Source organism: Engraulis encrasicolus, chromosome 13 (assembly GCF_034702125.1).
Source record: "Engraulis encrasicolus isolate BLACKSEA-1 chromosome 13, IST_EnEncr_1.0, whole genome shotgun sequence".
Taxonomy (NCBI): domain Eukaryota; kingdom Metazoa; phylum Chordata; class Actinopteri; order Clupeiformes; family Engraulidae; genus Engraulis; species Engraulis encrasicolus.
Genome location: NC_085869.1, coordinates 48,596,235 through 48,622,129, shown reverse-complemented (window position 1 = coordinate 48,622,129; position 25,895 = coordinate 48,596,235). Strand labels below are relative to the sequence as shown.

At 39.8% G+C, this 25,895-nt stretch overlaps 3 protein-coding genes across 6 annotated transcripts in view; 2 read left to right on the top strand and 1 right to left on the bottom strand.

Moving 5' to 3' along the window:
- Positions 1-25,895, bottom strand: part of LOC134461304 (gamma-crystallin S-1-like) — a 383,074-nt gene that overhangs the window by 183,144 nt on the left and 174,035 nt on the right. The gene's annotated exons all lie outside the window — the stretch shown is intronic.
- LOC134461291 (gamma-crystallin M2-like) lies at positions 9,595-12,506 on the top strand. 3 transcript variants are annotated; one of them, XM_063214102.1, is made up of 3 exons: positions 9,595-9,609; positions 11,878-12,120; positions 12,228-12,506. In XM_063214102.1, the coding sequence occupies exons 1-3, from the start codon at positions 9,595-9,597 to the stop codon at positions 12,504-12,506; spliced, it is 537 nt and encodes a 178-aa protein (XP_063070172.1). The 3 variants fall into 3 exon arrangements, with proteins under 3 accessions (XP_063070172.1, XP_063070174.1, XP_063070173.1); XM_063214104.1 differs by lacking the exon at positions 9,595-9,609 and adding an exon at positions 11,074-11,109; XM_063214103.1 differs by lacking the exon at positions 9,595-9,609 and adding an exon at positions 11,185-11,193.
- Positions 23,234-24,284, top strand: LOC134461287 (gamma-crystallin M2-like). Of its 2 annotated transcripts, XM_063214098.1 has the most exons (3): positions 23,234-23,242; positions 23,680-23,913; positions 24,006-24,284. In XM_063214098.1, exons 1-3 carry the CDS (start codon positions 23,234-23,236, stop codon positions 24,282-24,284), a joined length of 522 nt encoding a protein of 173 aa, XP_063070168.1. The 2 variants fall into 2 exon arrangements, with proteins under 2 accessions (XP_063070168.1, XP_063070167.1); XM_063214097.1 differs by lacking the exon at positions 23,234-23,242 and having other exon boundaries at positions 23,665-23,913.

Here is a 25,895-nt window from a genome sequence, read left to right as displayed (position 1 = left end):
CGGTACTTTACATGTGAATAGCTATACGTATCGCTGCTACAGGCAGAGAGTACAGAATATGTGAAGATTTCTTTTCACTTTCTTTAAATTAGGCCAGCTATATAATTTATTTAATATATATATATATATGAAATCTGGAAGGTCTGAGGTTTCTAATGGTGTAACTTCTATGTTTCAATGACAAAAACTCACAGAGTTACAGATTTGTTTTTGGAGACATGTCAAATTGCCCTCTCAAGGGCAATTAGACCTCAGAGGGTTAAAGACTGAAACACCTCTGAAATGAAGCTATTTTATCTACTTAGGATATTATGTCAATTTCAGATTAACAATGATAATGGCATACAGGTTGTGATCCTGGGACATTTTCATTTTTGTGTTACAACCTTTTACAACAGCCAAATGCATATTCCCCCCTAGGTATTAGTAATGATAAAGCATTGGGATCAAGCTTAACAATAACAGAAGAGGATCTGTCAACAGACTGTCAGAAGGAACTAGTTTGAGACACAACCCCACTGGACCAATTGCCAAGCTGAATTTCCAGAACTCACAACAAAATCAGTAAGATGCATTCTACATTTTACAACCATATGCCTGTGTGAAAGTGATTTTCACTTCACACATTGGCCCCATAGCTATCCCCACCCCTTAGCTATCCAACCTCCCTTCCTCACGCCGTGTCCATGGCTACGACTCGCTGACTCACCGCCTCTTTGGAGCAAACAATCAAGTCATTCTAAACAGTAGGCGGAAATCAAGACGCAGTGCTGCCATCTTGCCTCAGACCAACTCAGCTGCCAGCAACAGTTTCAGTTGTTAAACAAGATTTTCTATGAAGGATTTTCAAATTTCATTACGAAAAAGGAATCATCAGTGCTACCAACCAAACGTTGTATTAGAGACGTTCAGGTTACAATTGTGAATCTTTCCGTAGTAGTCTATATCATCATGTCTATTATGGCTGCATTCCAATATGCGACCTTGCGTCCTCCACTTGTGCTTGTGGCCTCGTACCAGGAAGTAGTATGTCATGATGACATCACTGACAACAACATTATATTTCAATATCTTGCAAGAGCTCAATTGTAAAGTAATTTTCTCATTTGCAAACTGGATGGTGAATGTAGAATAGTCCCCCAAAAATTGTTTTGGCTAGGCTGACAGCGAGGATTGTTTTCTCCACGGAGGAGGGGTCAGGAGGCGGGCGAGGCCACAAGCACAAGTGGAGGACGCAAGGTCGCATATTGGAATGCACCCATTATCTTATTCAGGGTTGTAGCTAGGATGAAATTATAGCGTAGCGGTCGAGGGAGCGAAGGGATTTTTGTCAATTAAAGGTAAAAATAGGCCATTCTAGGGGTACGTAAAAGGTAAATTATCAGTGTTGGGTTGCAGTAATGTAACTACTTTTTTCTGATAAAAGTAGAGTTGGCCTAACGAGTTACTGCTAAAAAGATGGTAACGAAACACCGTTGTCTGTGAACTTTTGCGATTGGAGAGATAAATATGACTCCCTCTCTCGGGCGCATAAGCGCAAATAGAGATCTATTAGGAGGAAGAGAGAGGTGAGTCGCGGTGTCCCGTCCTTCTCACAGTTGCACTAGTTTTGAAGACGTTGAGGAGCACTGGTGAACTGTGTGTGCATTTAATAATATGGCATATCAATGTCAGAGTGCTCCAATTCCGAGACAAGTGCAGTTTGACACATTTTCCGAGCTCGCGCTATTGTACAGCGTGCATGTCCCAAAACCACCTATGACTGGTGCCTGGTGCATTTCGCAGGCAATAGCCTAGCCACAGAAGATGCTCATTAGGCCTACTTTTTGCTACGCCTTATTAAATGCGGGGGTTTTTTGTAGTTAAGCCACATGTCAACCGACAAGCCTCGAAAAAAGTGCCTCTCACCGTTTCGGAGATGTCAATCTGCACTAGTTATTCCGCCTACTTTCTCCTCTCGTTTCGAATAGTGTCAACTCGCAATGTCAGCGCTTAGCACTCTGATTTGTTTGTATGATAACAAGTAACGAGCTCAGCACTACTTTTAAAAAGTAACTTTTCTACCATTGATCACCACCAGATTCATTCAGCGTGGGACTACCTGATTTCCTCTGCAAAGCTGGGCTGCATTTCTCGAAACCAGTTGTTAAAGGCCAACTTCCGATAAAACACAGTTTTACTCACTCCTTTTGAAGATCGGACGGTCACCCCAAGTTAAACTCTCTTGCAAGGCTCTCATAGCGGTGCGTCACCTCGCCTGGCTGTGTTTCCCGGTGTTTCCCAATTTACATCAATAATGCAGAGAAACGAGCGAATCACGAAAGCCTTTCTGTGTTTCGTCACGTCGAAAGAAGGCGTTGGCCACAAAGGTTTATGTCGACCCATTTTTCTAAAAACATGTCCAGTAATTTTTTTCTGCTTGTTTTCAATACAAGCAACATCTGGTGGCCCGAAATCTAGCTTAGCTTAGCTATCGGCTGGTTGCTACTCTCAGGTACACACACAGTACAAAGCCTCATCCATACAGCAAGCCCACTTTGGTTGCTCCGTGCCTGTAGCTCGCCTAGGGGTCGCTGTCGAAAGAGCACAGCCCTGAATGGAGCATGCACGCCTCCGTTGGCGCCCCTATAGTGCAGTACCACCCGGAGAAGTGGCGACTCTGTTTCCCATTACATTCTATCCAAGAACAGGAGGACTGAGCCAATCAGAGACGCATTTCCACGAGAGCAGGAAGAGTGAGCCAATCAGAGACGCTTTTCCACGAAAAACACGGAACACCCTCTCGTTTCTCCACAAGCCACATTGCTGGCTTGCAAAAACGGCTTGAAACAAAGCAACCAGAACGTTTTTTAAAACAGGACCAACGCGTAACACATTCAATAACAATGGGGAACACAGCAATATTAATCAAATGACGTTGAGAGGCCATCTTTAACTATGTTAGGTACTTTGTTGTTTGCAATGCAATTTCCCATTGATAGCCACTCAAGTTGCTACGCTTTGGAGAAACAAACCCCTGAAATAAGGATGCGATGCTACATGTGCATTTGTTGTTGTTTCTAAGCTGGCACACACTTGTCACAGAGATTAATAAAAGCCGTCAAAACCGAGCGAAAAATAATAATAGTAATAATAATAATAATTGTATTTGTATAGCAATGTATCATACAAGGGATGCAACTCAAAGTGCTTAAAAAATGAGAAAAAAAAACATAATTGCTAGAGGTGGATTTAAAAGGAGAAGAAGAGAGGAGAGGCAGAGATAGCAGGAAGGCAGAGGAAGAAGAGATAGAAAGAGATTGTAGAGTCATAGGGTCAACGTAGGTTAGGACCGGGATTCTTAGATGCGTAAGGTCCATAGTGGCTGGGTCTAGCATAAGTCATAGATAGTCACACAGAGATTGGGCGCTCAGATGCGGCCCCTGGTGGCATCAGGGGTGAGGAAAAATTCCTTTCGCTTGAATCACGGTTTGTAGGGGGGAAAAAGCTCAATGAGGTCTGAGAAAAAAAAAGCAGACGCTTGGGTAACCACAGCAACAACATGAGCCCAGAATACAGACAGAGAGCGCCCGACCCGTACAGAAAGATGCTTTCTTTGCCCTGTTTACGAAGTTGTTTGATGCGTCTGCGTAAATGCATTTTGGGGACTTACTTGTACTATGTGTTGCCAGTGCAGGAAAAAAAATAGGAGACAGACTATAGTAGAAAATAATATAGCTACCTTATTTAACTTTCATATAGTCAGTTAATGTGCTTCACATAGACTAGGCTATGCACCGTAAATAACACAAATTGCATGCAGATTTCCCCGACATTAAGCTGCACAGCAATACAGTTTTCTGTGCGAAGTCTGGAGTAAAATGGCGGCCGCAGATATTGGAAACACGACCGATTGTCTAGGTCCGTTCAAAACGGGAAAGGCAGCTGTCCTTCCAGTGAGCTAACTGGACATTGAGTCATCAAGTGTGATTCGAAATGAAAAATTGCTGCAATTCACTGCAATTGTGGGCATAACGAGGATATCTGAGGACAACATCAGATGCTGACTTGGAGCTGCCTCATCCCCAAAATGCTGTGCACCACCTCCCTCTCAACAGGGTACTTGAAAACAAACATGGCTACCACCCAAGCTACTACCTTATAATGCTCTTTATTTTGACACTTATGTACGTAGATATTGAGAATCGAAGGGATAAATCAACACTGTAGTATGTAAATATGCGGTTGCTAGCAGTTTTAATTTCGTGACGAAATATTTCCGTCATAATTATCGTTAACGATTGTTTTTCCCCTGACGACAATAAAACGATGACGAAAAAAACAGCATGCGTTTGTATGAAAAATATAACGATATTGATTTATATTTTCGTCAAAAAAATAAAAATGTGACTACAATAACACCGGAGACGAAAACCAATAGGAAGCATTTTTGTTAATATGTCACTGAGACATTGAAAAAGAATTGCCTGTTATTTTGCAAGTCGCGCCCCTCATCTGCTCCGCGTCTCCCTCCTCCCCTCCCTCACACACACACGCATACACAGTGACAGGCAGCATCCGTGCCGCACACCAACATGATCTCCAACAGCAGTAGCCTACTTTTCAGTGCAATCCTGCCTGGAAAAATTATTGTTGCCCATCTATCCATGACGAAGAAGTTTATGCAGTCATGAAATAGTGGTGGTGCTGTCGCACAGTAGTAAACTTCTTTCTCTAACAATGCATTTTTGCGGAACCCCTGTCGCTTTCATGCAGCTACCCGACGGTCGTTGTCTGATCTTTTTTCAATGTTCGCTGATGTTTGTAATTTAAGGGTCTATGCGTAGGCACAAGCCTTCTGATAAGAATCACTTTAGTGCCGATCGCAAAGGATTCGGAAGTGTGGAGTTTTGTGACTTGTTTCAGTCAAGGACACTAAATAGGAAGTGAACGGCCCTTCCACGCTTTCACATGCGTTATTTCAATAACGTCTTGCGAATGCATGCATGGACACACACAACCATGTCAACGAGAGCGCGTAGCCTATGTCATCACAACTTTGCATCAAGCAAATAATATGCAACAGTTTGCAAGACGCGCACGAGAGAGAGAGCAAGAGAGAGAAAGAGAGAGAGAGAGAGAGAGAGAGAGAGACGTCTTCCAACAGGTGCCATTGTAACGCTTGCATACAGTAACCTGGCTACTGTACCCCGCGGCGCTCTTGATTAGGCCTACTGGTAGCCCTATACCCACAAGTATTTTTTCATAACGTTTCATAACGTTCCCCTGAAGTCTTTCTAAAATATCGACAGAGATTTAAGAGTGTCGCGGCCATGATTTTGTTTGGACGCACTGGCTTAGAGCTCTGGTAGTTTTTGACAATAGGCTATTTTATGATTACAATATGTAATTTTAATAATTGATTTCCCCAAATGGTATTTTAGTTTGACAATTTTATAGAGAAGTGTAGACAACAGGAACTTAATGTAATATTTTAGTTGACTTAAATGATTTTAGATTTCGTCGATTAAAATTGTATGAATTTTAGATGACTAAATTGTGACTAAAACTAAAATTACATTTTCGTCAAGAGACTAAAACTAAAACTAAATAAAAAAATCCTGTCAAAATTAACACTGGTTGCTAGATCTATTTATAGCCTATTTTACGATTCCGCCGTCTGGCGGTCATTCGCCGCTCAAATAGCATGCGTAAGCTAAACGCTAATGTGATGAACGTAACTCCCACCATAGAATCGCCTTAACATTAAATGCGCAGGGCAGCGCACTCGTTAGTGCCGTTCATAACGACCGCCTCATCACCTAACTAAATCACTGCCTTCCATTCCGAACGCACCCTCAGTCTAGTCTGTGTCAATAATGTTGCCTCGCATCTCGAGGCCATAAGCACAAGGTGAGGATGGTAGAGGACAGAGGACACACGGATGTCGTAAATGGACCAATGGTCACCCTAAACACACACAGACCGAGGCTGGCACCTGAAAATAACAAGAGACTTGCACTTGATACAACAATATCCCCACAGATAGACAGACGTGCGAAGCTCACCATGCCCAGGTATCTCATTAAGAGGTAAGAAACACCAGCCACCACTACCACACGCACACACAGTATGCCACAGACTAAGGCTTAGTTTGAATGGTGGTCCCTGGACAATCCCTGATAGGGGCCCTAAAACTCAAATTTTGTCCTAAATTCCCCAAACTACCACAAATGCAAGTAATAGTAACTGTGAAATGGAGAGGTGGTGGTGGAGCGAAAACGTTGTGGGCAGAGTAGCAGGACAGCTGTCTGTCAGGATAGTGTCAGCGCTGTCAGAAGTTGTCTGACAAATACGTTTCCTAATAACACCCATGCTTTTACAAAGATCTTGCCAGGATTTCACATGGATGTGCGAGTAAGTGGGGGAAAAAAAAGAAATAAAAAAACTACAGACGTTATGAAATTAACAAAGTCAGCTAGCTAAGGTCTCTGTGATGTTATTGGGTGTCTAATGTAGACATACAGTAGAGTAGGCGAGTAGCCTACTTGTCATGCCCATAGTAGTAGAGTAAAGCAACATGTATTAATCCTGGAGGTATTTAAAGGTGTCAAGCAGCATAAATGAACACTCAATGAACAGCATAAAGGTGGTTGACGTGACGCCCTTTTTTACGTAACATTGGCTAAAAACCTACAAAATTATTTTTCCTCTTAAAAACAAATGTAAATGAAAGAAGATGTGGTACATCATGTTTCATATTAGTCTTAGATGAGAAGAAACATTTTTGTTCAGATTCATGTAAAGGTTTATATGCATAAATATTAACCTTAGGCCTATATTAAAAAATAAGAATGTGAAAAAACTCAATAATACAGTAATATTAATTACAAGTTCAATTTCGTAACACAAATTGCGCCCGGCCGGATGACATGTAAGTCAGGTTTGTGGACTGGCAGCTACAAGCCCAACTACAAGGGTCTTAAAGACAGGCTCCTAACCAGTTAGTAGCTCAGTTATTGGAGAGTGGTGTTGAAATTTAAGGTGACTATTAACCTCTTAATATGTCAACATATTGCAATGTTTCTGTCATGCAATGCTTAGGTTCATTTAAAGTGTCCTGTGGTGTGACTGCTCTTATCTTATGGAAGGAAAAACTCTATACAAAAGGATTAAAAAGGCCACAATGCAGTGAATTTCCTGTGGAGTGACTTCATGTCCTGTAATGTGACATGCTTAGGCGATGTTAACTCAATCCTTACTTGTTTTTTCAAGATACAATACAATTATTAATATTCTGCACAAACATATCCCCCATGCTCTTTCTACTATTGTTCCTTTAACTCCTACCACACACACACTACTACCCACCCCCACCCACACACACCTATGCTTCGTACAGGCTGACTACTGTGATTTCACTGCATGGTTTCACTGCCTAATTCTGTGAATGTGACAAATAAATCCCTGGTATCCTTGTATCCTTGCATGATACTTAAAGAAATGTCACACCGATGCTGTCACACCGCAGGACACATTTCCCCAAAAATGGCAAAAATTGGGCGAAATACCAATCCATTTCTTTCATTTTTTTCTCCATCAACTTTTTCAGGAATTGGAATATGTTTTTTGAAAAAAATGTGTTACAACCTTAAACGTCAACCACCCATAAATTAACACTGTGTGTGTGTGTGTGTTCTCTCCTGTCCTTCTCTCCTCTCCCTTCATCTCATCTCCTCCCCTCCCCTCTGTTCTGTGCATTGTCCATGGTATTTGGTCTATACGTGTGTGAAGTTTGAGTGATGCTGTGTGGGGGATGTGAGTTGTAGTGTTTGGTTGTGTGTATGTGTTTGGCTAGTGTATGTTAAAGGTCTGGTATGTGTGTGGCATGTGTGTTGAAGGCATGCTATGTTTGTGTGAGGTGTAGGCCTATAGGCTACTGTATGTGAGGTTTGGGTGATGAGGCGTTGTAGTGTTTGGCTGTCTGTATGTGTTTGGTCTAGTGTAGGTCTGGTATGTGAGTGGCATGTGTGATGTGATTCACAGTTTTCAGAGGAAATGGAATTAAAAAATAATGAAATGCAGGTAATACAAATATTGAAAATAATGGAGGGGGGGTAATGAAATGGAATAAATAGAAGTAAATAATTATATTTTAAACTGAACTGTGAATTATGTTGAGTATAATGTTTATATTGTTTATCTGTGTTGAGGAAATAGTTTAATAAAATAATTAAAAGCAACATAATTAACGCATGGTTTATTTCGGTGAGAAAATAAATGGCTAGTTGACCTTCCTTTTGGCTAGTAAGAAAAAATATCTACTAGCCATTGGCTGGTGGAGGAAAGAATTAATTTAGAGCCCTGGTTGTAGGCACAGAACTGGAGGCTCTCATTACCACAGCTGAGATGAGGACTCTGAGTACACTGGACTCTATCTTGGACAACCACAAGCACCCCCTGTGCCCAGTCTTTGACAACCAGAGAAGCCTGTTCAATTGCAGACTGCGCACCATCTCCTGCAAGACAGATAGGCTGCGGAGGTCCATTGTCCCCGAGGGCCATCCAGCTAATCAACTTCACACACGGAGAGATCGTCATAGGTGACTGGACTGCATAAACAACTCCTGCACACTTTATATGCATGCCTTCCGTGCTTCTACCTGGACTCTTATCCTCTGCCTTTTCTACAATTGGAGTCTACACACTGCACTAGGATTCTTTACTGTACTGCACTGTTTTTTATTCTCCAACACAGCCTTACAGGACGATTACCTTTTTCTATGCTCAAGCGTGCGTGTGTGGAGCGACACAGCGGGCGACTTGAGATGACCCTATCTTTTTCCAAGGAATACAATGGATATTATACTATGCTCATTGACTTCTGATAGTCCTGGACACTTTGTGGTCACTTTGGCTGCTATGTGTAAGTGCCGCTCATCTAACGCACGTGACACTGTGGACACTTACAATTTGGTGTGTGTGTGTGTGTGTGTGTGTGTGTGTGTGTGTGTGTGTGTGTGAGTGAGAGAGAGGGCTGTATGTATGTAAGAGTGAGCTATACATGGTTAATATATGTGTAAGGATGTTTGTCTTGTCTAGTGTGTCATGTTCTCTACAGCATATTTATGTACCGTATGCATGTATGCTACTGGACACCTTAATTCCCCCCAGGGATGAATAAATGATACTCTACTCTACTATCACATGCAGGCAGTTAAAGGACTCAAACTAGCCTATAATGTATCTCTTCAGCTGGAGTGCTTCTGTAAGCTATGGAGAAGGGAATGCAATGCATGCATCTCAGATGGTGGTTACAAGTTAAAGCCGGTTCGCAGGAAAGCGAAGGGGGGAAATGCTCGCTCAGCTCAGGCCACATTGTATAGGCCTACACTTGAACTTCAAGATTGCAAAAACGTCGGCTCGGATAGAAAGTTAGTGGCTGCGATGAAGACTATAAATGCGACAGAAAACTCTTTCATAGACTGCGTATTAATTCAGCGTGTATTGCATTTTTTATCATCATTGTCCTCTCGGGTAGCATTCATTCAGCATCATTATTCGCACCCAGTCTGCATGGTGTGCAATGCGCCCTAAGGGGCATGCGTGATAGGGATGGGCTTAGGTGAGGTGAGGTCCAGACGAAATTGAGAGGGGTGCACCGAAATAACGCTGTTTTAACCATTTTCGGCAGAGATAGGGTACAACAAATGCACAATCACAGCTGTGGGGAATGTCGACACAGGCTACTGAATGTTTGAAAAATGTTCATCTGTTTTCTTTGCTCAATATTGCAGACACAGCTCTGAGCATGGATCTGAGCATAAAATCGGAATCGGCATAGCTGATCTGTAGTGTACACATAGCTTAAGAGGGCTGTACTGTAGGGACGGGGTCCTTGTGACTGGACTGTATGACACCCTGGTCGGCCAGATGCAAGTGTGCAACTTCCCCGGGACTTCCGCTCTCTTAAATGGTCAGCATGCCTTGAGTCTCCCAAAGGGTGCAGCAGAGTTAGAGTTAGGAGCCTTAGGCTGCCTGCCGCCCCCCGTATACAATGCAGGTCGGGCTGCTTGGTCATAGAGCTTAGGGTCTAGACCCCTGATCCAGCCTCCTCCTCTGGGTGCTTGTCATTCGCTATGGCCTGGAAGGTATGAAGAAGCCGCCAGCGGTGTGGCTCCCTGGCCTGTCCTCAATCCTGGCATTGCAATCAGGAGAGCTTGCATATACCCATAGTGAGATGTCAAGTGAAGTCGACTGAAAGAAAACTATAGGTTACGTGGTAACCCCGGTTCTCTGAAGGAGATGAACTTATAGTTTTGTATTTGTGTATTTATGTAAGCTGTCAGGCTCCTTAATTTCCCTCAGGATTAATAAAAATAGTCTAATAGAAAAAGAGTACAAAAAGTAATGTAAATGATCTATTAATCCAACCCTTATTCATTCTACTAGTCTGGGCCTCGAACAGACAACCATATTAAGTTACCATTAGGCCACCTTTGGCCCTGCTAGTTGTAATCTTGATACCATGTCGTTAAAATCACAGCCCAGTAAAATTAAATGTAATGCAGCTTTTTACTTTTAAGTGTTGAACTATGGACAGAGTGTATATACCACAGGCCTTAATTTCTATTAATAATACCAGGGTTTAGGTAGTCATTCTTACTGTACTCGTTTTCCTACTATGTCCACATCTTAACAAGTAACATTGACTGATACTTTGCATGTTTTAAATGTCTGTGCCATGCATTCCCATGATAACAAATGAACGTTTTGAAAAACATGTATTTTTCCCAAAAAATCAAAACCAGAAGTCAAACACTGGGAATTAAGGGTTTTGTTTTAGGACAATGTTTTGTCGAAAATTGTTCATCCTTTGTGGGAAGAATACCAACACATGCTACAGAAGCGCACATAGTGTGAACAAAAACAAAACCTTTAGTATTCCCCCTGAAAACAATCCAATGGTGTGTTTTTTGCTAGGTCAGGGTGTTAAAGCACAATGGGTGACATATTCTTTACATGGGCCAGGTATAAATGTAAGGGTTTAAGGGTGGACACAGTGTCAGTGCATTACTAAATACTCTGTCCTGAGAAACAGCCATTGCCACCGTCACCATGATGGGAAGGGTAAGTACCCTTACACAATAGAAATATGCTATATATCATATAGATTTGGCAGGGCTATATTTTACAGTATATGGAATGGGAAGGGTAAGTAGGAGTAGTAGAAGTCTTTATTGTCACTTTTCAAATTAGAGGGTGATCTCATTTGGAGAAGTTACTAATACTGGAGAATACCAATGGGAAAAAAATTAAATAGAACTATAAGCACTTCGAGAGCGCAGACCTCCGCCATTTACATTTTAAGTCTTTCTGCCTTCTTTTTGTGGAGTTAGAAACTGGATTTTTTTGTCCTGTCCCACAATTCAATTTGTGGTCACTAGGGGCGTCTCGATTTATAGGCCAGCAATGGTGATGAATCTTTAAAAAGGTCCTGGTTCCGGTTGGTGATCCGGATCACCACCAGAATTTAAACACTTGTTCCTTTGGTCATAACTAACAACTCCACAACGTTTCGCCAAGTCTGTTGATTCGTTTTTGAGTTATCCTGCTGACAGACAAACAAACAGACTGAAAGCATTACCTCCTTGGCAGAGGTAATAAAACATAACAATGTAATGAGAATAGACAAAAGCTGAGATATACCGTACAGTACAAAATAAGTTTAGATCTAAAATAAAATGTCCAAAAGATTACAAGAAACATACATTCAAGAAAATAATTAGCTGACGTGTCCTTATCTTAAGACACTTCTTAGTCTTGAATTTTAAATCTGATATCAGATACAGTATAGGTAAATATATTTCTTAAATTTCTTTTTTTAATCTATTACAGATCACCTTTTACGAGGACAGGAACTTTGGGGGCCGTTCCTGGGAGTGCATGGGAGACTGTGCTGATTTCTCCCCCTACCTCAGCCGTTGTGGGTCCTTCAGGGTGGACAGTGGTTGCTGGATGATGTACGACCAGTCCAACTACATGGGCATGCAGTACTTCATGAGAAGGGGAGAGTACCCTGACTACATGAGCATGTGGGGTTGGAACAACTCTATCCATTCCTGCCGTCATATCCCCATGGTAAGTTTATAATACACAGTACAAGTACAATTTTAATTCTGTTGGGGATAGTGAAATTATTGAGCAAATAATTTGTTTTTGATGATTGTCTGTTCTTAAATTCACAGTACAGAGGAAACTACAGAATGAGGATCTACGAGAGGGAGAACTTCGGTGGTCAGATGCATGAGTGTATGGATGACTGTGACAACATGATGGATCGCTATCGTATGAACCACTGCATGTCTTGCCATGTGATGGATGGCCACTGGCTCATGTATGAGCATCCCAACTACAGAGGAAGACAGTGGTACTTCCCTCCTGGAGAGTACAGAAACTGGAGGAACATGGGATACCACAACATGAGATTCATGAGCATGAGGCGTATCATGGATTCTTGGTACTAGATCTCCCTTTAATGTTTTGTCAGAAGGTTTGAATAAAACTTTTTGAATGTGAGGAAAACTGAAATCTATTTGGATTATTTCAAATGTACTCAATGAAAAAAGAGTGGATAATTATGCAGGCAGTGCACAATTGTCTTACCACAGGATTGGACATTTCTATTCAACTTTTGACCTGTCTCCTTTAAAGGGGTATGCCACTATTTTGGGGCTTAATACAGTTAAAATCATTGGCTGGGGTTTATAAAGTTGTTAAAGTGTCTTATTTTTCATGTGAAGCGTTGTCTTGCTTTAAGACAAGTTAAAAGAGGGAGTATGTCGCTAAGCTAGTGAAAGTCAATGCATCCATGTAGCATTGCTACATGCTACACGGATCCATTGACTTTCACTAGCTTAGCGACATGCTCCCTCTTTTAACTTGTCTTAAAACAAGACAACGGCTTACATGAAAAATAAGACATTTTACCACCTATATAAACCCTGGCCAACGATTTTAACTGTATTAAGCCTCAAAATAGTGGCATACCCCTTTAAGCATCCACATTCAGAGTTTATCCCTACACTACAGTACTTTTTTTTTACCACAAAGATATGTCTACATGTAGCAGGTGTTATAAATACTTGATTTTTCTGGAAGGGATATCTAAGAACTTTTTTAAAAGGGTAAGCTGAAAATGTTGTAATATTGATTTCCATCACTGCCACCTCTCCAGCAATGCATAAGCATAGCATTCCTTTAAGCCACAGTCCCCCTATTGACCAGTACCATCTTGATGTCAAAAATGATATACATGACCTTGGCTGTGCCCCAAATAGCTAAGGCATTGTAGTATTATGCCAGGAACCTGATTGGATTCCAACCTCTGGTTGTTTCCTGATTCTCCCGTCTCACTTCCTATTCCCATCTTACACTGTCCTCTCAAATAAAAGCATGAAAGCCCCTGCAAAATGTGTAAAGGTGCACTGTGTAAGAAGTGGCCAGAGTAGGTATTGCAACTACCCTTCTCCTTGAAATTGTGCTGCATATGGCCAAATATGATCTTTTCATGAATATTAACAAGTATGTAAATAAACCAATATTTACTAGTATGAACAAAGTCCAGCATTTTTTGCAGCTAAAAATGTCTATTTCTTGAAATTCAAAATGGCGGATCATGGAGAAGATCTCCCTTTTCATGTATGAAAAGTGCAATTTTCCCAGTCATAACGAATACTTAGAATTTGATGGCGGTGGTAAGTATTAGTAAGTGTTACTTACTAAAAAGTAACACTTGTGAATGGGCAGCATGAATTCTGGAAATGAACTACTAAAAATATTACATAGTTCACCTTTAAACACAAAAAATGACAGTGACACCACCTACTGAACTGAGATGAGACAGCATCTTAAAGGTGCACTGTGTAGAATGGTGGCCAGAATAGGTATTGCAACTTTGCTGTTCATTGAAACTGTGCAACCTATTGGCAAATTTGATCTTTTCATGAATATTTACTAAGCCCTTAGTACGCTTGCTGCGAGTCGTAAATTATACGCGTCACCACGTGCAACCGACAGAACATGCTTGCTTTAAAAGCTGTAGACCAACATGCAAAATACCAGCGGTATCATCCAGGGAGCAGAGACAGCAGCATTGCGATCCGGAAATTGGGAACACAGACTGTAAGGAAAACAAAACAAAAAGGAGGACTCCCCGGGAAGGGAGACGATACTGCTCCTTTGCATGCTCCTTTTTCAAAGTGCAATGGGGAATTATGATCGCAAATGTTTGTAGTTTCGGACAAGCTCAATGAGACGCTCTTAAAAGATGCCATCATTGTCATTTTCACCTGAAGCACTGGCATGGAACTGTGCAGTCTTTCTTACGATCGCACTCAGCGAGTTTGAAGATATCGCAACTAACACACATGCGTTTGGCTGCAGTACGTGTCTAACACGCAAAATTGACATGAAATACGCATGTTAATGCGTTTATGCACAAATCATGCCTGCGCATGCGTATCCTGCAGCAAGCATACCGAGGGCCTTAAACAATAAACTACTATGACCAAAGTACAGTTTGTTTTGCTGCTAAAAATGTATATTTCTGAAAATTCAAAATGGTGGACATGGAGAAGATCCTTCTTTTCATGCATGAAAAATGCAATTTTCCCAGTCATAATGAATACTTATAATTTGATGGTGGTAGTTAGTATTTGTGAAAGAGGTAACATTTGTGAATGGGCAGCATTAGTTCTGGAAAGAAACTGCTAAAATATGAAACAGTGCACCTTCAATAATGGTATATTAGCTTTAATAATGGTATAAGTCGTAATATAGTTTTTAGATGCGTCCCACGCATCTCTATAAGAGGCTTTGTCCATCCGTCAGTCCGTCCACCCGTGATACCTTTCTGAATTGTGATTCCCTATTGTGTCCACAAGGCGGCACAGTGCCACAGCCGGTTCAGAGCCATATACAGTATATCACGAAACTGAATACACCCCTCACAGTTTTGCAGATTTTTGAGTATATCTTTTCATAGGATAGCATTACAGTAATGTAACTTTGACACAATGATTAGTGACCTTTTAACAACATATTTAACCGCTTAAATTTCTTGTTCACTCAGAAAAAAACAAAATACAGCCATTAATGTTTGAACATGTACTCACAAAAGTGAGTACACCCCAGATTAAAATCCGGTAGAGAAGGGACTATGTTGGCTCGAATCGTCTCGAAATGAAACGAAATGAAAAGGGATGACAAGGGAGGTCATCAGTGTGCGTTTCAACCTTTCTTTGCATTGAACTTTTACATTTTGAGTCTGCATCTGGCTTAAATAGATTGGTGTGAGATTTGAATGCAATCCTATGGAGAATGTCATGATCTGCTTCAGTAGTCACAGTGCATGTCGACATGTATGTTTCTTTTAGTGTATTTCAGATTGCCAATGTTGACAGCATTCATGCATCCCCAAACCATGTCAGTCCCACTACCATGCTTGGCTTATGAGAGGATACAGCTTTTTTGTAAAACTCACTTGTTTACCACCACACATGCTTGACACCATCTAAAGCAAATTTGTTTATCTTGGTCTCAGGAGAGATGAACAGACCAAGGATATGGATCACTGGAACCATGTCGTGTGATCTGAAGAGACCAAGATAAACAAATTTGCTTTAGATGGTGTCAAGCATGTGTGGTGGTAAACAAGTGAGTTTTACAAAAAAGGTGTATCCTCTCATAAGCCAAGCATGGTAGTGGGACTGACATGGTTTGGGGATGCATGAATGCTGTCAACATTGGCAATCTGAAATACACCTAAAAGAAACATGCATGTCATCATGCACTGTGACTACTGAAGCAGATCATGATATTCTCCATAGGATTGCATTCAAATCTCACACCAATCTATTTAAGCCAGATGCAGACTCAAAATTTAAAAGTTCAATGCAAAGAAAGGTTGAAACGCACACTGATGACCTCCCTTGTCATCCCTTTTCATTTCGTTTCATTTCGAGACGATTCGAGCCAACATAGCCCCTTCTCTGCCGGATTTTAATCTGGGGTGTACTCACTTTTGTGAGTACATGTTCAAACATTAATGGCTGTATTTTGTTTTTTTCTGAGTGAACAAGAAATGTAAGCGGTTAAATATGTTGTTAAAAGGTCACTAATCATTGTGTCAAAGTTACATTTCTGTAATGCTTTCCTATGAAAAGATATACCCAAAAATCTGCAAAACTGTGAGGGGTGTATTCACTTTCGTGATATACTGTATATAGAGCGGGTTTACGTACTCTCTGGTTCAGCTTTGGGGACAACATTTTCAGAGGAACATGGCGGCGATTGCTGTGATTTCCAACGTCTACGTTTTTGCTTCATTTAAAGAGCCTACATGCTTATTAATACTATGACTACCACGGATTGGTATAAAAACGGACTACGGACTTCTTTGACACAAATAGGTTTCCCCGCATTGTCATTTGATCACTCAATGTTTTTAGCTGGCCGGGTAAGCTACAGTTAGCATTTGTAAGCATACCACAACCACTTCTAAATTTTCAAAACTGTCAAGACAACTTGTTTTTCACATGGTCATAATGGAATAATTTGTGTTGGATTTTGACAACAGAGATTCATTTGCAGCATTTGGAATAAGGCTGTAAGATAATAAAATGTGAAAAAAGTAAAGCGCTGTGAATACTTTCCGGATTGACTGTATATACTTTTTCAGAAGCGCCCTAAGAAACCGAAAACGAAGTGGCTAATGTGAGCAAAAAATGAATAATATGTAAAAGAGTGTTTTTTTTGTCTCACACCGTCAGATGTCACCACCGTCAGATTTTGTTCTGCTCATCATCTTGTTCCATATTTTACTAAATTGTGCTAGTTAATGAAACATTACCAGACATGTTAATAATAATTGTGATCCAAACTTATACTCTAGCCTACACTGAGGTGCATCTGGAGGGTTTTTTGTCACAAAACCTCACGGTGGTGACATCTGATGGAGTTCACAAAAAGCACGTGTTTGACAAGTTTTAACCCTATCGCGCCGGACGCATCATATTTGATGCATCAAATTCAAAGCCCTCTCCCCGCTGACACACACAAAAATAGATCTCAAAAACATCCTGCGTGTCATTTCCAAACGTCCTGCAGTACACGGAAACCGCCACAAGAGAGCAGCGGTCAACAACAAGTTGATCACAGCTCAGCGAAAAATGCAAAAATGTAGTAGAAGCGGTTTCCCTGACCGACGCTGAGATATCGTCAAATTGCAAAAGGTTTGTGTACAAATTTCCGAAATATAACTCTACATCCTTTAATTTGAACACTTGCTTTGTGCAATTAATCAAGGAAGAGTTTATATTTTTACACCGTGTTGCAGAGAGATCGTGCTAAAACTGATTAAACAAATAAGCACCATCCGGCGGTGGCAGGAAGTCAGCCATCAATGCATTTCGCCATAGGGGAAACTTACAAAGCATACCACGACGATCGTTTAACAAAACACACAAGTTGTTTTACTTCAAGACAAAGATATTGCCTTAAGAAACAGGTTTTACTTGCAATTTTGAAAATGTAATGCAAAATGTTGAAATTATGATCTCGTAAAAAATGCATTGAAGTGAATGGAGAAATGGTCCAATAGTAGTAATGGACCCATATATTCAAATTACACATCAAAAAATGAATAATAATCTATATTACCCTCATAAATAGGTTGTTAAGCATTCGATCAGCTATGTTTTTACATAGATTTTAAAAAATCACCCAACCAGGCTGTGGGAAATGTAAAATATGGTCCTGCTAAAACAAGGATAGGCTTAAAAAATGGCAGGATCTCACTAAATATTTAAAGATAATCCTCAAATTAAATTGTCTGACAACTTTTTTAAATTAAAAAAAAGTTGTAAATGCATTAAAAGTCATTTTTCAATGGTCATGTAATTGGAATTTCCATTCCCTTTAAAGCCTGATGCATCATATATAATGCATTAAATATCTCAGTGACCTTGAAAAATGTAAAACATGGGGAGCTTGGCCAATATATTCACTGCACAGCCAAGACCTTCATCTATGATAATACACCTCTATACTTTGGATTTGAACAACTTAAAACCTATTTATGCCACATTTTCAATAATCTAGGCCTACTTCCTAGAGCAGTGTTTCCCAACCACTGTGCCGCGGCACACTAGTGCCGTGAGAGATCATCAGGTGTGCCATGGAAAATTCTTGTTTAAAAACAAAAAAAAACAAAAAAACAAATTCATTATTATCAGCAAATTATGCCTATATGTCATTATGTAGTGTCTGCTGCTAATCATGTGATAATTCCTTATCACTAGGTGGCAGCAGGTAGCGAAATGCATTGTAGTAGCTGTCAAAAAAAGCCAAATGCCGTGAGCTCGAGTCAATACAAAGAGAGTTACGTTTCATTTGGATTTAGGACTACCGGTACTTGTACTTGGGATGCAACGGCACCGATTCCATTGTGCTTGGTATGTAACACCCTTCACAAAACAAGAGTGCAGACTATTTTGTTGGCCTGCGTAAGCAAACAGAGAACCAAGCAACATTTATGAGGGAAAAAGGTAAACGAGAGAACCCTTAAAGCTAGCTATACCACGTAACTGAATTTGTAGCTAAATCAAAAAAGTCACAGTGGCAGAGACACTAATATTACCTGCATGCAAAGCCATTGTAAATGAGATGCTTAGACCTGAAGCGGTTAAAGAAATAGCCAAAGTCCCTCTCTCAAATAACACAATTTCCAGACATTGATGACATGTCTGCTGACATCGAAAGTGTGGTTTTGGAAAATATCCGTATCCGTGAGAAATTTGCGTTGCAACTTGATGAGGCTGATATTAGTGGACATGCGCAACTCCTGGCCAATGTGCGTTTTGTAGATGGAGACGCAGAGAAAACGTTCTATTTTGCAAGGCATTGAACAGAGATTGATATTAAACATGCATATTCATATTGTAACAGTGAAATATTTCCTAAATATCATTGCTGCTGTCAGAATAAGCATTATTTTCTGTATTCCTGCAAATAGAATGCTTTTGGACAGAATAATAATAAAGATTATTAAAAAAAAATACATTTTTGTGTTTATTTGATTGCTATTCAAGACACTTTTATAAGAATGACTATATTGTTAGGCGGCTACTATAATTTGTTTTCATTGCTTCATCATTTTTGGTTGGTGGTGTGCCGCCACATTTTTTGAAGGGAAAAAGTGTGCCCTGGCTCAAAAAAGGTTGGGAAATACTGTCCTAGAGTATCTAACAAATGAAGAAAAACACACGCACAAACATACTGTGCACGCACAAACATACTGTGCACACACAAAAATAAAGTGTTTATGCTAGATGTCATTGACTTGAGAGGGCTATTTATTTTGCTAAATGTAGGTAATAACTAGGTCACTTTCACCACCCTCAGATTACTATCACCACCGTCAGTTCTTAAGTCACCACCGTAAGGAGTTTTGGACATTTTAAATTAATGTGCTTACAAAATGTTCCTTTGGAGTTGTTGAATTATTAAAGTAAAAGCAAATTTAAGCCTACAACAATATTTGTGAAATTATAAAAAATTGTTTGGTCTATTTAGGCATTAAGTAAGCATTGTCTGACAGCACATATTTTTAAATTAGAACACATGAAACAATATTAAAATAGAATGAAAGTGAATTTTCAACATTTAAAGGCGTATGTGTGAACCAAAAAACACACATAATCACTTAAAATCTCCAGATACATATGCAACCAAATCAATACACTTTTTATTGCTTTTAATTGTGTCTGACGGTGTTGACAAAAAACAAGGTATGATCGGGAAAAAACCTGATTTCTGAAAAAAAAATCAAAATGGGGAGATTGGCCTTGTGCATTTCTGAAAAGTCAAGACCTTTGTCTACGAGGATATACCACATTATTTTGTAATTCACTTAGATTTTTTCTTTCAAGATTACAACCTGTTTTAACCACTTTCTCCGGAATCACTGCAAAGCGACTTACACTTATTTAGAGGGTACTGGTTACAGTCCCTGGTGCAGTATGGGGGTAGGTGCCTTGCTCAAGGGCACCTCAATCATCGAGTGCGGTAGGCAGTGGAAGGGTGGGATTTAAACCTATAACCCTGATCTATCTGATCTTAAGTCCATCACATTAACCATTAGGCCACGGGTGCCCCAAAAACTCATAAAACCATTCATACTCGCAATGTACCATACATAAACTATGTATGAATGTGGTCAATATATTATATTAAATTCTGACAACACATACAATACTACTCTGACACCAGTACCAAGAACTTAGGGTCGGGGGAAGGGCATTGTGGGTCTAAAAAAGTGAGGAGCATGGGGTGAAGATTTTTATGTGCGATCACGGTAGAATACCTGCATGGTGCTGCAACATAATGAGGATTGCCATGAAGGACAGAAAAGGCCTCAAGATGACTAGATCTGTGCTCTAGCAGCAGAGGGAAGTATGCACTTGAGTCAGCACTAGGCTTGGGAACCGAGAACTGGTTCCTGTTGAGAACCGGTTCTGTGCGTCTCAAATCCATGGAATCATTTGGCAGTTTACCTAACGGTTCTCTTATCGATTCCAAGCATGGACGCGGCATACACCTGTAACTTTCCCACTTGGTGGATACCAGCAAGCATTACTAATTTAGTAGACCTGCAGCAGACAAAAGCAGTCACTCATTTGAGACGCTAAAAGTTTTAAACAAAGTTACAAAAAAAGTTCAGCGCGACATCCCCTCTCTGCCAATGCGTAGGCAGGCGATTGATGGCTGCATTCGTGAGACTCTATCTGTATGTAGTTCGGGTAATATAGGGCCTACTATAAAGTGGGAGGGAAACATAAGTAAACCCATTACTGGCATTCGTCATCAAAGTCTCAGAATGCAGAAGGCATTTAAATATACTCCACACACAACTTTCTTATTGTCTACATCTGGCACTGCCCAGAGGTGAAACATAGCAGCAAAATAATCCGTCCTTGGGCTATTTGTCTATTCCTTTTTGTATATTCCCCAAATATCTACTATTCATATCCAGATACTATATTTCCTGCATTAATATAATCTGTTTTGACGAGCTACGCAGAGTTTTCTCAGCATTTGCGATCGATTTGCAAATTACTAATTATGGCTCGACTTGACACGTGCGCTCAACAACTCAACAACTCAAGGAAGACGATAGGCATATCTGTTCGCAGTTCGGGTAATATAGGGTCTATTAGGCCTACAGTAAAACGTGGTAGGGAAACCTAAGCAATAACCCATCATTGAGTCTGACCCTCGTAAGCATCTCCTAAAAATCGCAGAATGTAAAAGGCATTCTAAGATGAAATCAGGCTACTCTTCAAGCAGCTTTCTTTTTGTCTGCATGGTACGGTCAAGGTGAAACGCAACTGCAAAGGAATCCGTCCTGACTTGCCTTCTTTTTTTGTATCCCCAAATATTCACCATTTATATCTAGATAGCTTTATTTCCTGCATTCTGTTTTACCGTGCCACACAATTTTTCCCCTGCGTTCAATTTGCAAATGACTTCAGTTTGCTTTTAATGGCACTTCTCATATGACACGTGAGTATGACGATGTCAATGGAACAAACCTTCCCCCTTGAAAGTTGTAATTGTTGCCATCAATAGCCAAATTATTATTTCCAGTCGTTGAGACAACAGGACTGCCACATATACAGTAGTGTAAAACCATGGCTACTACAGTAAAACCATGGTCGATTTTTGTAAGGGACGATACGACACTCAGGATTGACTTCAGATTCAGCAAGAAATTGGCCCGACTCCCAAAAGGTTGTGCGACAGACAAATGCCTGGCATTATAACACCTCTTGCTGTTGTAAGATCCAAAAGATATAAAGAAGTTCACCACAGATACTACAATACTATAAAGTTCCACCAATGCAAACAAGCCAGCCTGCCTGTCTTTATCTAAAATTAATAGGCCTAATTCTCATATCTAGTAACTGGGGGTCCCTTTAAAAACAGTAACATCTCTTTGCCAGCAGCAAAATAGAAGAGCTGGAATAACATTTGGTCCTCCACACATCCAAACAAGAGAAAGGGGCAATATCAAAACAAGAAAAATGGGCAATATGACCTGCTATGCAGGTGACCAGTTACACTTCAAGATGCCAAAACCTTCATATTTTTTTCATAATAGAAATGCATGTACAATGAAACTAGCCAACAGTGACCCCAGCTAGCCAAGCCAGCCAAGAATAAAAAATAAATACAGTATATTATTTAATTTCAAAAGAAATCACATACTTGATTAAATTAAAATACACTGTTGCGATTACACAAGAAAGCTTGAAAGCTTCTTTCAATGGTGGTCCTTTGTTGCTTGATGGCAAAGTCACACTACTACAAATTACAACATTTAGTAGGACATGATCGATTTGAGAGGCATTCATGTGACTAACTTATGATTAGTTTTATGTTTCTTTATGTCTCCTTGCTTTTCAAAAGTAATTGAAAAATACTCTGTATATGAAGTACAATCTGATTGATATTCATTTTGTACCACAGTAAATTAGACAGTCAAGTTCATAACTGCATAAACCTGAGCATTTTAATTGTTTATTATTATTATTGTTGTTATTATTAAGCATTGCCATATTTTTTATTTAAATTTTTTTTCTTGTTTAACTGTTCCAGGTAAGAGGCACATACGTATAATAGATGACCTAGTCTAATTCAGTTAAATATTAAATATTTTACTTTTTTTTAACTTTGTTTCTTCTAAACTTTGTTTTTATGGCAGTTGATATTGGTTAGCTTAGTGTTTGTTGCATGCTGCAGCAATAAAGGCAGCTACAGAGGAGAAAGACAGGAAAATGGGGCCTCTGCGCTTCTTACTGTTATACACAGCCACGCCACTAGATGGGGTGATGATTAAGAAAATCTTAGACATCATCACCTTCAACAAAAAAAGGTACGTATGTTCGTTGTATAAAGCTCCTTTTGAAGGAAGCTTCTCTACTTCAAGGTATTCAGCTAACTGTTTTATTGTTTGTGACAATACAACACAGAGTATGTGCACTCTAAAGACATCTATACCATGATGCTGGGTCAGGATTTTCAAAACAAAAGGAGGCCACGTCCAAGTCATACATACATATATATATAGGGTTGACCCAGGTACTCTGGGTCAGTGCAACCGGGTCAACCTAGTTACTAAGCATCTACCACCATGGGAAGAGTAAGCGTTTAAACATAATTTAAAAAAAAAAAAAATCCCCTGAAATATCTGTATTCTGTATGTGATTTTAGCTGTAAAACTGCTATTATACTCAACATAGCCTTTTAAAAGCTATTATTTATGTTGCCATGCCATCTATTCGTGTTTGTAGATTGTACATGTTGTATTCTGCTCTACAATGGCAGGGTGTAGTGACTACATACTTTGTCAAAATTCACTTTAAATTGAAAATGGCTTCATTACACTTCCTTTATCTTATGACAAATTATTATGGCCCAAATGTGTCCAGTTTTCAGTTTCAACATTGGCTTAATTACTGCACTTTGCCTTTGCAGGGCAGTGTTATACTCAAACTAGCCTTTTAAAAGGTATTACTTGTGTAACGATGCCATCTAATCTGCTCTGGATCATAACAGAAAAATATGTCTTTATTGCAGATCACCTTCTACGAGGAGAGGAACTTCCAGGGTCGCTCCTGGGAGTGCACGGGAGATTGTGTTGACTTCTCCCCCTACCTCAGCCGATGCCACTCCTTCAGGGTGGATAGTGGATGTTGGATGATGTACGACCAGACCAATTTCATGGGAAATCAGTACTTCATGAGGAGGGGAGAGTACCCCGACATGTGGGGTTGGAACAACGGGATCAGATCCTGCCGCTTCATTCCCATGGTAAATAAATAACAACACAAGTAGATTTAATTTGGGTATGTATGGTATGTATTCATCATTTTCAATAATGCTTGGTATGTTCTTATTTACAGTACAGAGGAAACTACAGAATGAGGATCTACGAGAGGGACAACTTTGGTGGTCAGATGCACGAGATGATGGACGACTGTGACTCCATCATGGATCGTTATCGTATGAACCAGTGCCAGTCTTGCCACGTGATGGAAGGCCACTGGCTCATGTATGAGCAGCCCCACTTCAGAGGAAGAATGTGGTACTTCCCTCCCGGAGAGTACAGAAACTGGAGAAACTATGGATACCCCAACATGAGATTCATGAGCATGAGGCGCATCATGGATTCTTGGTACTAAAAATCAAATTAAATGTGTTGACAGAAAAAATAAATAAAACATTCTGAATGTAAAAAAAGACTTCAAAGTAGATTGTTTTATATACACTCAGTGTAAAGAAAATAATAACGCTATCAAAATACATGTAAAGGTGTACACATTGATTGAGTGTACAGTCAGGTGTTTAGGGGGTACAATGGCCATCAATTAAGGAGGAAAAGTCTATTATGAGAAAATTCAATGGCCAGTACCTTTGAATGTGTGTGAAGACGACTGATACTTAAACCATGCGACACCATGTGTACAGCATAAGCTTGTGGAAAATACATAGGATGAGGCAACAAAGAAATCACTACAAATCCAGATAAAATAAATTCATGATAGTGTATCTTCAAAAACCTAGTTATTTAGTTGATTTATAATTGTATCATTTTTTAATTTTAAATAATATTAAAACAAGATTATTTTAATTTGTTACTTTTAGATACTTTTGAACAATTTTGGCGTCAGTCAAGTTTACTGTAACAATATCTACTCTGGAAAGGGCTTTGAACACACAAACATAGCAAAACATATTTTAAAGAAATTGGGCACATTAGTAAAAATCAAGCCAGTATATCCTTGCTGTTCCTTCTTATTCAGATTCTCAGTGCCAAGTTTGTACAATTTTCTAGAAATCTGTGAACAAAAGTAAAATACCTACTTCAATTTGCTTGTATATAAAACAAAGTTTTTCTTTAATCAGACATCTCTTTCTCCATATCTGCCAATCAACTGGCAAAAATACAAAGGCAAGGTTATCAATTATCAGAAGGGCTTCTGTGATACATATAGTCTTGCATCTACTTTAGGTTATCACATGCATTACACCTTGGTTATCCCAACTCAATTAAAAATAAACATTTACTAACTAAATTCAAAGGTTAATGTGTAACGTTGCAGCCCCTCTTGTACGAGTGAATGCACAATGTAAAAGCATAACCAATTTAGTACATGTGAAGTATGTAGCCAAATACATACAGTACCATGCCCCTATTCATGTCACCTCAGTTCTGACAGGTCAACGCTGTTAAGAGTTATAACTGCAGTGCACCATCACACCTACTGTAAACATCAACTAAAGGGTAGTCATGGGTAAGCGAGTTTCCTAGGTGGGCTTTCGGCTTTCGCTATGCTCTTCTGTGGCATATCAGACTTAAGACAACTCATGAGCAAGTAGTTGAATTCATGAGCAAGTATGCAGTTTTCAGTGTCGTAGTCAACCACTACACTGATGTGCATCCCCATCCCCATATGAATAGCCACTAACAAAACCAAAACGTCCAAGCAAAACAACAACTTGATTCAGATGCAGCCCCATTTGTACGGGAGCTCCTCCAGTATTGAAATGAAAATGCAACAGCTACAAAAATCATCCCAGATGAGACTCCAATTCCTGTTATGGGCTGTCTCATGAGACCTCAACATTAAAGAGAGACAGACAACTTAAGCTTTCAAATAATTACCTTCGCCGAGACAAAGTCGGCGAAGGTTATGTTTTGACCCCTGTGTATTTATTTGTTAATATGTTTGTTTGTTTGTTTGTAATTCGTATAACTCAGACAGAACTGAGCCGATTTTTATGAAATTGAG

What these genes read in the sequence shown, in the direction of transcription:
- LOC134461291 (XM_063214102.1), top strand. An exon ending in CCTGCCGTCATATCCCCATG is followed by an intron (nt 12,121 to 12,227) that starts GTAAGTTTATAA and finishes TTAAATTCACAG; the next exon opens with TACAGAGGAAACTACAGAAT.
- LOC134461287 (XM_063214097.1), top strand. Translation starts at nt 23,665, where the DNA reads ATGTCTTTATTGCAGATCACCTTCTACGAGGAGAGGAACTTCCAGGGT. An exon ending in CCTGCCGCTTCATTCCCATG is followed by an intron (nt 23,914 to 24,005) that starts GTAAATAAATAA and finishes TCTTATTTACAG; the next exon opens with TACAGAGGAAACTACAGAAT.